General features: G+C 41.2%; 1 protein-coding gene across 3 annotated transcripts in view; it reads left to right on the top strand.

Annotated features, from left to right (window-relative positions):
• HACD4 (3-hydroxyacyl-CoA dehydratase 4) overlaps positions 1–12,297 on the top strand; it is a 251,036-nt gene that overhangs the window by 5,351 nt on the left and 233,388 nt on the right. The window contains exons 3-6 of one of the 3 annotated variants that reach the window (XM_061357753.1): positions 4,936–5,048; positions 7,534–7,640; positions 8,355–8,486; positions 9,104–11,901. In XM_061357753.1, coding sequence (XP_061213737.1) covers positions 4,936–5,048; positions 7,534–7,640; positions 8,355–8,486; positions 9,104–9,186 — 435 coding nt within the window. In that variant the 3' untranslated portion in view covers positions 9,187–11,901. Of the gene's footprint in view, positions 1–4,935; positions 5,049–7,533; positions 7,641–8,354; positions 11,912–12,297 lie in introns of those variants that run through there. The other 2 variants (XR_009726185.1, XM_061357752.1) reach the window with 2 other exon arrangements.

Raw genomic sequence — 12,297 nt, forward strand, 5'->3', positions numbered from 1 at the left:
GTTTTGGTAAGTTTTAATGCATTGGAAAAAGTAAAAATGTCAACTTGAGTTTACCTTCAAACCTTTCCACTCCTTAGTATTTGAATAATGGTGAAACTGGTATTGCTCTCAGCGTCAGAAGGTAGAAGACTAAGAGTAGTTAGTTATGTTTTTAGTTTTCTGGATAGCCCATTTTTGTCAAATGACATGGTGAAGATGTTCCTCTTTTTAAATCTCCATTAGAAACTGAGTAATACAGATCTCTGATCTTTATGCTGCTCACTAAGTATGGTAGCAAATTCGTTAAAATGCAGTCAACTATTTTTCCCTGCCTAAATCTACATGCTTTTACACTAACTGGTGGGGGTGGGGGTGGTGGGGTGGGTGTGTGCGCATCCTACTGAATGTGCCATGTAGCAAATCTCACATCATCTCTTGCAGGGAACAGCAGCCTCCTAATGCCAATAGTCACTAAAGCAAGGCTTGTCCTGGCAAAGGTGACACATTCCTCAACTCTTACACAGTCCATTCCTTTCCTACCCATCCCAACAGGAGAAGAGATCAGGGAAGCCTACACAAAACCTGCTCTGTGTTGCCACAAAAGACACTAGATCTGAAATGGATGTTTCTGAGCAAGATAACTGTGACCATTTTTGGCCAGTGCAGTTACTGCAGTGCTCTCTGGGGCAGCACGAAGAAGGTGGGTCAGGGAGCAATATGGCACAGTGACTCCAAACATTTGTCTCACAATGATAGATTTTGATCCTTACATGGTTCTTTTCCCAAGTGTTCTCTCACTGCAAACACTCTTACATTCATGTTAGCAGTAGTCTTGTGCTGCCCAAGCTAGGTACAAGCTCTTTGGTGTAGACTGTTTTCACTTGTGTTGCCCTGCTTTTGCTGTGGGAGTACAGGTTAAGCAGCTGTATGCCAGCAGTACTCCCATGTGCCTTGCCACGCTGTCTTCCCTGCCTCTTAGGAAAAAAGGAGATACATTTTCCACAATGAACTGAGGAAAGACAGAGATGCTTATTTTATTGTAGCCTACGGGCTATTGCATGTAGTCAGGGTGCTGGTAAAGCTGCAAGAATTTGATAGTGGCTACCCTCTTCTGTGTTCCCACCACCTGTTCTGACTCTTAAGCTTAAAACATATCCCTAGATGCATCCTTCAGGCCATATACACACATGCATATCCACAGTGAAGTTCATCTCAGGATCTCTAGGGTGAGAGAACTGGTGGCTCTGGCAGTGTCAAGGAAGCACATGGATAGAAATAAGGCCACCTTGAACAAAACAAACTCTGAAAGCACTGCTGTGGTGGCCAGCTGTTTGGGCTGTTTGGCCGGGTGTGGGCATTACAGCAGAGATAAGATTTAAGTATTCTGAATGAAGGATTTCTGCCTAATAACCTATTCATCATGATTTAGTAGCATTTACAAGAAACACTGTGAGATACATGTTACAGACAGTGGAAAAGTAAACTCCAGAGGCGTTCTCTAGAAAAACCCATTTAGTATGGCCTCATTGAAGGACAAAGCCTCAGGCCACCATGCATCTCAGGAGGGGTAGGCAGGCCAAGGAAAAGTCACACCAAGAAAGAAAGATGAGTCCTGTGTGATAGTGCTCTGGAGGAAGGGAAGGCAAGGGAGGGTCACAGAGCTTGTACAAATGGATGTCCCTCTGGGCATTTCCAGCTTGAATGAGAGTAGGACAGGAGAATGTGTCACATGTCAGCACTTTTCTTAAACATTCACTAAATCAAAGGGTTGTGTAGGGGTTTCAGGCACCAGGTTCGATACTGCACTGTCATGGTTATTAAAAACCCAAAGTGAAAGTGCTGCCTGCTTCTGCCCTAACTTCAGTTAGGCTGATTTGCTCTGTTTCACTTGCTTGAAATGCCCAGGCTGCCTTGCAAAAATTTATGTCACTTTAGAGAACTGTCTGTATCCTTTCAGAAACCAGTGCTGGGAGAGGAAGGAAATTCCAGTTTGACTTTAACAAAAGAACAAGAAGGAATGAAAAATGAAACCACTGTATTTACACTTTGTGAGGTGTCAGCATATACTTCCTTTTTATGAACATGAAAACACAGGACTTCTAGTTTTGTGTGGTTTTTTTCTTTTTCTTTTTTTTAAGCAAGAGAGTATCAGCAGAGAATGCTGTATTTTCATTCATGCAAGAACAGATGATCCATAGAAGAAATGAGCTGTGACTGATTTTATGCTTTTTTTCATATATATGCTTTTCTTGTATCTATGTATGTGTGTATACACACATGTATACATATTCATACACATATATACATGTGTGTATATTGATATGTGTACATGACTACGTGTGTATATGTATACAGATACATGTATATATGTGTATATGTGCACAATATCAACAGCCATTTACTGGAATTTCCTCTTCTTCAGGTAGCACCCTGTCTTGTCACTTGTTGAAAAGGTCCCCAGCCTATGTCTAAACCCTGCATCTACCTTGGGTTTGTGTGGGGTACCTGAAGATGTGAGTGCTATGAGCACAATGTCTTGAAGGGGAATAAAGGCATGCAAGCAAGCAGGCAATAGAAGAGGTAGGATGCTACTGTCTGTCCTCCTGAGGACATCACAATTGGTCTGAGGAGCCAGTCTGTGTCCTGCCCTGCAGGTGTGCTCCGGAGCAAGACCACAGGCAGATTTCAAGTCCAGTTCCCTACTCTTGCAGGTGCTTAACCTCCTTTACACAATCAGTAACCAGACTTCCATCATCTGCAACTAGTGGGGCTGAGTGCTCCATTTCCCAAACATGAACCTTTGACGGAGGAGATCTGCTGAACCCCAGCTAGGTGATACTCACTGCCCCTTGTGCATCTGCTTATGCCGTGGGAAGAGAAAGAAATCCACAGCCACTCCATGAGGCTGAACTGTGGCTCGTCCTTTTGAAATGTGAGACAGTGGCTACTGATCTACTGCTTATCCTTTTACTCCACTGAAACGGGATCAGCTCTTGATCATGTGGCCCATGTCGCTTTCTAGCACTTTTCCACCCAGCCACCTCTTGAAGAGCAAGTAGCTGTTTGGAAAATCTGCCTGCCAGCTCTCACATCTGAAAACACCTTTTCATTATCATGGTGAAGCTTTGGTCTCTAAGTGAGACAACTCCCTGAAATACCTCTTAATAACTATATTTCAGAACTCTCTCTCCACATCCCAGTCTGATTTCAGGGTTGGTAACAAAATGCCCACGACCACCAACACTGCACTCCTTTAACACCCTTCACCAAATTGATTTTAGTTCAGGTTCTATTTTCTACGTTCTCTCAACACAATCCCACTCAATGCTCATGCTGTTTTTCCCTTTGTTTTGATTTCCCTCTTGTGATGACTGACCCACCGTACTTCTTCTAAGTCGGTTGTATCTGGTTTCAGATCCTGCATCAACACTTACAGTTCTCCCAGTTTCTCCTTGGCAGCAGCGTACAAACACAGGACTTAGTACCCCGCACTCTCCATTTCCTGGCCTGTCTGCACAGAAGCCTCTCAACATCTGACCTTCTTAGAAATCAGTTCCTCAGTTAGGGACCAATGGGATCAGCAGCACAAGAGGACAGTCAGGGTAGGGTGAGAGGCAGCAAAACCATTTTTATCTGTTGTGGCCTTTCAGTGCTTTTCAAGATGAGGAACTAGATCCCTGGGCATGGAAAATTGCTCTCACGTAATTTTGCTGAATAGTGAAGTGATGATTGCTTTATCCAACAGATGTGGTCTGGAAAAAAAAAAAAAGTAATGAAAGAAATCTCTAGCCACAATATCCCATGCAGGAACTGGTAAAAATTATGTAGCAAAACTGTTTAAGGTAGGACTAAGAGGAAGGGGGAAACCAGTGAAGGAGAATGGCTGAGCTGATCAAAACCACCTTGGCAATCTGTTTTTATTTCACAACCCTTCACTGACTTGACATCTCAAACCATAAAATCATTAAACCTAAGGTACCTTATGGAAGAGATACCAGCGTACAAAACCCCAAACAAACCAGAACAATGAAGCTATACTGGTTCACACCAACTGAAGAGATGCATGTTTTCTTTTCCAGCACTTGCAAATAGAGTGTAAATTAGAGTGAACTGGTACTCTTCTGGGAGAGTTTCACAAGCAACTCTTGGCAGTACTGAACACTACAGATGTGTTTATTTTACAGGGCAGGGTTTAGAAAACTTGTCCAGGAAGGACAAACTTGTTTTTAATTTCTCGAGCTCTAATATTGCCAAAGTATTTTTGTTTTTAAGCTGAAGATACTGTGTGTTTAATCCGCTCTTATATCTTCTGATTTGTAAAGGCATAGCTTGTGGGTCAGGCTAAGTTCAACTGCTAGAAAAATATTATGACTAATATTATGGCAATAATTCACATAAACTATAAACTTAAACCCACTTCTCCTAGCCAGGAACATGAAGAAAAGAAAAATAAAGTATTCCTTCTCCTTTCTGCAAATCTTACATGAGAGAGACACACTGGGTTGCAGATCTTGAAGCTGTGGCAAACAGAGATAGAACTGTGAGATTAGCATTGTCTGGCATTCTACGCACCCAAGGGCTCTCTGTATCCCACACCCTGCCATGCAGCCTACAAGGAAGTTTGTTTCCATGTGGGGGTAAGTTTCTTTGCTTGTAGGCTGCAGTCCTTGCTCCCATAACCTTAGCCAGCTCATCCACAGGTTTCCTGGGCTACAAACCCAAGTCGTCCCTATTGGCAAGCAAACCTCCACCCTTACCATAGCAGACCTTTGATGCTGCAGCCAACAGTTTCCAGTTGCCTGAGCTGCAGGCCAACAGGGTCTGGAACAAAAGCAGGCCAAGAAGCAAAGTGCTGAAGCATTTGTGCAAAGAAAACGGATTCAACCCGTGCCCTGCTATTCAATGAGAGCTACAAAAGGTGCTACCTGAATTCACAACTCTTTTTTTTCTTTTCAGATCACAGAGAGAATAATTGTTTTATTTGTTGTGATCAACAGTCAGGAAGAAGTTCAAGGGAAGTACATCGTGTGCATTTTATTTTTTCTTTGGAATGTATTAGATGTGGTCAGGTAAGAAGTACATGGCAAAGCCATGAGGGAAAAATGGGTCATTCTTGTGAGCAGAACCTCACCTCCACTGTGCTGCAGGCTCAGTTCATTATTTCAAAACTGGCAGGAAAGCATATTATCTATTTTAAATAAAGGCTATTTACTGATGTTTACAAAAACCCACATAGCTGAGAGGCAGAGCCTTACTTACAGGCTTCCATTGCATTAATATGTGTAGCTCAAAGGCTTTGATCTTTTTAACAGAAATTTAGAAGGAAGTCACAACTACCGCCCAGGGAACAGCAATTTCCAAATTAATTTACAAAGCTAACACATTTATTATTTATTTGCTTTTTAACACCTCACTTGGATCCAAGATTGATAGCAGAGGCAGCAGCAGCAGAACTTCTTACCAAGACAGAGACTATTATGGCTTATTTGCATTGTGCTGTACAAAAAGTCGAGAGCTCCTGCCGCAGAGACTGAGTATTTTGGTGTACCAAGGCACATATCACACTGCAGGGACACAAACATGAGGCAGAATGAACACGAATACAATTCAGGACTTCTATCTCACAAATTTTGTATGGTGAAAATTCCGCATTACTGACTCTTGCATCAATATCTGAAGTCAGTAACGTTTCTCAAGTGTAACTTAAGCTCTACTGCCCTCATTTTGTAAACTCACAGCAGGGAAGACATACAGAATTAGGAAACATTTTAACAAGACATAGCCCTCATGGTAACCTCTGTAATTTCTTTTTTCTTTATCTTCTTTCTTTCTGCTCAGATAGTAGTTTCTTCTATTTTACATACATTGCTTTGGGCAGTGACTGGGGACTATGGATTCAGGCAGCTTAGGAAGTATATGATATAAAAGAGATCTGAAAAAGGAAAATGCCAGAATTAATAAGATAGGCTTTACATCAACTTCAAAGTATAGGTATTACATGTGTTAAGAAACCACTACTTCTATTAATTATTTGGATCATTGCTCCATCCTATTTCTTTTTTGAGTTTGTAAAGCTGAAGGAGTAGAACTCAACTGAAAGATTTCTGTGCAGCTGGGGAGAGTCCAAAAGCATAAACAAGATTGGCTGCAAAGTCCTCTCAGAATAGTCTGTTGCGTCCAATGCACTACTGTTGTCTATCTTTGTTGAAGTACACAGTCTGGAATCATAGCAATAACACCAGCCGTTTAATAAGCAAGATACTGTGGTCTGCAGCAGCAAATGCCCAATGCAAATACATGGTACAACTCACACGAATTTAGAATTCTTACCTGATTTATTTTACAGTATCTGTGCCATGTCCTAGCATCAATAAGGGGCAGTCATGTCTTAAAACATACAGGAATTCATCCCAACCGTTAGCCAACTAGTTTTGAAGTATTACAAGCTCCTCCACATAATACCCTGTGCATTATGGCTAATGATATAGTGACAGCAAATTCTGCAAGGTTTTCTATCTATATCTGATCTTTCCTGCTTATACCATAAGCAGCCAAAGAATGTATCGAGAGGAAGTAGCTGTATCCCTTTTGCACTGGGTTGAGATTGTGCCTCAAAAGCAATAATAAAAAAATTGAGGCACTCCTGAGGTTGCAGAGGGCAAACTTGCGAGTAGATGGTACATTTATAGCCCATCAAACTCCTCTCAGTCCAGGTATGATGCAGAATTATACAAATGAATTAATAAGAAGGGAATACAGGAAGTTTTGTTTAATGCTGGTTCCATCTGCTAGAAACACTCCTGGCTAACAGTGTCGTAAAAATTCTTATTTCCACCTTTCTAGCAAGACCACAGGCCAAAAGCCTTTTAGCTGACAAAAAATGTGATCAAACCTCCACTGCTCCGGTGTTTGGAAAGCTGCTGCACCAGTTTGAGATCAAACAAGCTGGCATTAGCTCACCTTGTAGAATGAAGTCCTAGGCATTTTGGCCTCCCAGTGAACAACAGTAACAGCAGAGTGAAACACTGCAATACACCGGAGCGCAGTTGCTTTCTTTTGCACCTACTAACCATTCTGAAGTCCAAGGGAGGGGCATCCATACCACAGAACATTAAGTACCTGCAATTACATTTACTGTTCAGCCTTCTCCAGTAGTGCTTTATGTAGTTCAGCAGTCGTAAATCAGCATATTCTCAGTCCCAAGCAACAGTTGGATTCTGCGTGCCCCTCTCAGTTGTAATATTCCCATCTGAAATCCATTTTTCTGATGGACCAATATAAAATGACACTGGTTTCTGATAGAACCTTCCAGTTAGCAGGCTGTTCCTCTGTCTACCTGCTAGCACCGTAGACAAACCCTTCTGGAACAATGTACCATCTACTTCCAGCCATTGGTTAGAGCCTGAACAGAACTGTTGCAGTATTGATCTGAAATGCTCTCAGATCAGCAGCTCCAAGTTCTTCTGCAATTCCCCTGGATTGTTCAATACTATATCTTTATTTTAAAGACACAATCATTCCCTCTAAACTCATCTGCTGTTCCTCTTGCATCAGGTACACTTACAACATGCTAGCAAGGATGGGAATATACTACCTACCACTGACATGGCTCAACTTCTCACTGTGTATCCTGCTCTATCCTCTTTCAGTTCTGGCTAAAGGTAAGGAGATCGGAAAGGTACCAACAGTGTGCTTCCTTAATTTTCTTCACCAAAATATGATCAGTTCAATTGTCATTTGTGCTTAAGATATTTTTATTTTTTATTGCCAAAGTTGGCATAAATGTTTATATACTCTCAACCTGTATGTCACCTACCTTCCTCTTTTCTGTACTTCTTCCTTTAATAGGGGTACTCTGGGGCTTGCATGTCTTTGTTTTGTTTTGCTTTTCCTTCAAACAAAATGGGAGAACATTAGAAACATGGATTCCCCTATTCCAGACTGACCATGTTAGACAGCAAGTCCCAAAGCTGCCTTTTCCCTGAGTTTGACCTTACTGGCACAGGCCATACTTTTATGTATATGAGACTGAAAACATGCTGATTTATGACTGCTGAACTACCTAAAGCAGCTTATCATGCTTACAACAGGAAACGTGCCCACTGAGATCATGCTGAAAGATCACACTCTGTGCAACAACAGGAGTGACAGAATTGTTATGGAATAGGAAATACTTGATGATTTTAGTATAAAGAGCAGTCAGAACCTCAGACCTACAAAGCTGAAAGAGAAAACAAGCATATGCATACAAATGGCATGGTAACTTTGGCATATAATATAGCTAGCTATGCCTTAAAGGTAACTGACTTTTACATGAAACTTTCTGATGATCTTCCTTCTCCTTTTGACTAAATATTTACCATGTTATTTTACAGCACTTGCAATTTGTGTATCACTGCCTTATTTTGAATCCTTTGGCACATACTCCATGAAGCTACTATTTCCATTTGCCTTCTCAATCTACTTCCCCTATATTCTGAAAGCATATCTGCTGGTGCTCTTTATAGGTAAGTATCTCATCTTCCAGCAAGCTGTGTTTCAGCACAACTTGGATGCCTATGGCAACAACAAAAAAATCAGATCAGTAAAGATTCTTTCACAAACACTAACTCTCTGCCACATCTCCTGAACACTACTGCAGGAAGGCTCATCACCAAGTGTTTTGATTTCTGATGTCATAAAAATACAAAACAAAAATATAAAAATTGCCTTTTGTTTATATCAATTTCCATCTGATCATACCTTCATTCTGTGCAACCCCTCCTCACTCATTCCTTTGAGCTGGTATGAGAAGTTGTATCTAAAATGAAGACTTCTACAGGTTGCTTATTGAAAGTGGTGAAAAGAAGAGCCACCCTAAAACCTGCATGTAAATAGACCCTTCTCAACAAACTGCTTTTGAAAATTTTGAACTGAATTTGGCTGCATTACAGCCATGTCTTCATTCTGTCATTGGCTTTAAGACCAATTTGAAGGATCTCGTCTTTGTGATACAGTGCTCTGTAAGTCATTTAAGGAACTATGCAAGTTGCCAGATGAAGGCTTATACTGTTCCTCCTGCATTAATTGAAGACACTTTGGACTCTACTCCCTAGTTCTTACAATGTTTTGTGTTTTGATTCAGGTATGTGCTTTGTCATCCAGAACCTCTTCTCTGAAAGGAAGGCACACCTAGGGACAGGCAACATCAAAAAGAAAAGAAGCTAAGTTGATAAGTTGTTTGGAAATAATTAGTATATTCCCAGTGGGCTGCTGCACATCATACATTAAAAAGAAGTTAGGCAAAGATTTCAGATGCAAAACTCCTGTTTGCATGTTCATCAACTTGTTATTGAACAAGCACAGAATTTTCAGAAAAGGCATCTATCTTTAAGGCATCTCAGAAATAGAACATCTCAAAATAATGAGTTACTTTTTACAGTTTTGGTTTCAAATGCAAGAAATGCTTTTGAATGGATATAAAAAATTAATATATTTTTTCTAACGTATTAGAGAACTCTGAAAAAGACAAAAGAGCACCTCCACTCACAATCACGCTAACAACCCTGACGTTGGCGTTAGCTCTTGCCTCATTAGCAACAGATATTCTGTAATGACAATACCATTTAATCTATAAGATTATTTTATATTCAGCCAACATGTATGTGCCTTATAAATATAAATGCTAAACTAGCTAGAACTGGAATCTCTCAAGGAGCCAAAGCTGGAAACTTTGCAACCTATGCAATTCACATGCTAAATAGTCCCAGGCATTCACAAAGGATCCCTCACATTCTGGCCCAACCTCCACTTCGGCAAACAAGATTACAGAAAATCCAGCTAAACCACAAAGGCAAGTGATCAAGTACTCATGTACTATATATTCTAGGGGATATTTAAGGCTCGAACTAAAAACTTATAACTGTGTGTCTGGCAGACGTTAGGAATCTCTTTCCCACACTGATCTTCTCCCATGCTGAACAGCAGACAGATATGCAAAAGAAATGTGATGTTAGGCCAAATACATGTTATTTAAGGGGAAGTGAATGACTACCAGAAGCCAAATGCAAAATTCTAATCATTTTACTCAAGTGCATTGCTCCTCATACTTCTGTAGGATTATCTGTGAGAATGCAACTAGAACACAGTCACTTCAAAGACTGAGGAATGAAGAATATGGACAGCAACCAAGTGGACTGGCAAAAATGGACAAATAATTGCTTTGAGCTGGCAGTGGCTTTTCTGATGTTTCATCCATATTGATGACCACCTACATTTGAATTCAAGCAGGTGAGGGAGGAAAGCGAGTTTATTTTTTTTTTTCAAGCATGACTGAAAACTGTGGGAGAGAAAAGACTATTGTTGAAGGGAAGAAAATACTTAAGGGGAAATGAACACTACCACAAAAGAGAGTTTGCGTGCATGACTTTCTAAACCAGACAGCCTAAGAGGACATATTAGGAAGGAGTGAAGCTGAACTAGTTTCTTATGAAAGGTCACCTGTAATTTTTATTTATTTATTTAATATATGTGGCAGGCAGTGTGTTCAGACTGTTGTGACCAATGGAGTACTTGCAGACCTTATGGAACAGTAGAGGGTAAACCCTAGATTTTCATTATTTTTTTTTCCTGGAAAGCATTACAAACAAAGGTAGGACTTAGGAACTCATTAGAGAAACAGAAGTACTTCCACTTTGGACTTCTGTATGACCCAAACTGATTTAAGTGTGGACTATATGAAGAAACACACAGAGCAGCTGCACTTCAAATTATATAACATGTAAAGGCCAAACAAGGACATTTTTCCCCTTGGAAATTTAATCTAATGTGTTTATCATCAAACTGCCTGGAGTTAGCATACCTTCTTAGAGGAAACATGGCATTTGCTAGTGTATTGGGTCTATGTGGCAAGGCTTTGGCAGTGGGGAAGCTGCAGTGAGAGCCTCAGTGAGAAGCCAAGGGCTTCACCCATGCCAGACATAGCTAGCTCCAGCTAGCTCCAAAACGGAGCAACTATGGGACACTGCCAAGAGAAACTGCAGAGCTGATGGCAGCTCTGTGAAATCATTCTTAATAAAAGGTAAAAAAAATACTATGTGTAGCTGTGAGACAGAAGAATAAGGAAATTGTGAGACACCAAGGTCAGTGGGGAAAGAGGTGGTGCTCTAGGCACTGCAGTAGATGCCCCTGCGGTCCATGGAGAAGACCAAGACGGAGCAGATGGAACCCTGTGCTGCAGCAGGTGGATGTGCTCTGAAGGAAGTTGCAGCATGAAGAGGCCAAACAGGAGCAAGTTCCTGGCAGGAACAGTTCAGAGCTGCAACCTGTGAGAAGAAATTATGCTGGGGCAGTTCATGAAGGACTGTATACCACGGGAGGGACCCCATGCTGGAGCAGGGGAGCAACATGAAGAGGAACGAGCAGCAGAGATGAATGTTTATGAACTGACTGTAATCCACATCCCCTACCCACCCTGCACTGCCTGGGGAGGTAAGAGGTAGAAGAGTCGGGAATGAAGGAGTAAAGTTGAGCCTAGGAAGAAGAGTTGGGTGGAAGAAAGTTGTTTTCAGTTTCATTTTTGTTTCTTACCATCCTACTCTACTTTGAATTGGCAATAAATTACTCTTCCACAAGTAAAGTCCAGTTTTGTGAGAGTAAATGGCAAATAACCTCCCCGTCTTTATCATGACCCATGAGCTACCTCAACCTAAATTCTCCCCGTCCTGTTGAGGAGGCAGAGAGAGGACCTGAATGGGCATCTGGCAGCCATCCAAGGTCAAAGGTACCACAGATATTTGTATTAAGTCATATTTATGCATTTATGTTAAAAAAAAAAATACCAGTATGTGGTGCTCCCCCTGTGCACTGATTCTCACAACTGGCTGAAACACTGGAAGGAGAGATATTCTTTAAAATTCACTATGGGGAGGACCCCCAAACCTAAACTGCAGGCAAACAGCATGAAGTTAGGGACAGAAGACTTTCCCACCCCCTTCTGGCACAGAGGTAAACTTGCAGCAGGCAACTGGGAGATCTAGGGAATCAGCCTTCCATGTGTGACCACAGCAGGCTACTACCTACAGGTCCTTACCTTACACCTTACCTTAGTTATTGGAAAAGCTCAGGACTGGACAGGAAAATGTGTGCTTAAGAAGTTGCCCAAGTCTTTCCACCTTTGGGGATTTAAACCTTTATTAAAATTTCTATGGGTCTTGAGAACCCAGATCATCTCCATTTAGATCTTCTGATACTGGAATCAAAAGTAAGTGTTGTTCTTACATATCTACATAAAGATAGGCAAAAGTATGTACTGTATAGGCAAGGATGAAAAAACATCAC

Source organism: Neopsephotus bourkii, unplaced genomic scaffold, assembly GCF_033783945.1.
Source record: "Neopsephotus bourkii isolate Nb327-2 ecotype Australia unplaced genomic scaffold, CSIRO-AGI_Nbou_v1 NB_920, whole genome shotgun sequence".
Taxonomy (NCBI): Eukaryota; Metazoa; Chordata; class Aves; order Psittaciformes; family Psittacidae; genus Neopsephotus; species Neopsephotus bourkii.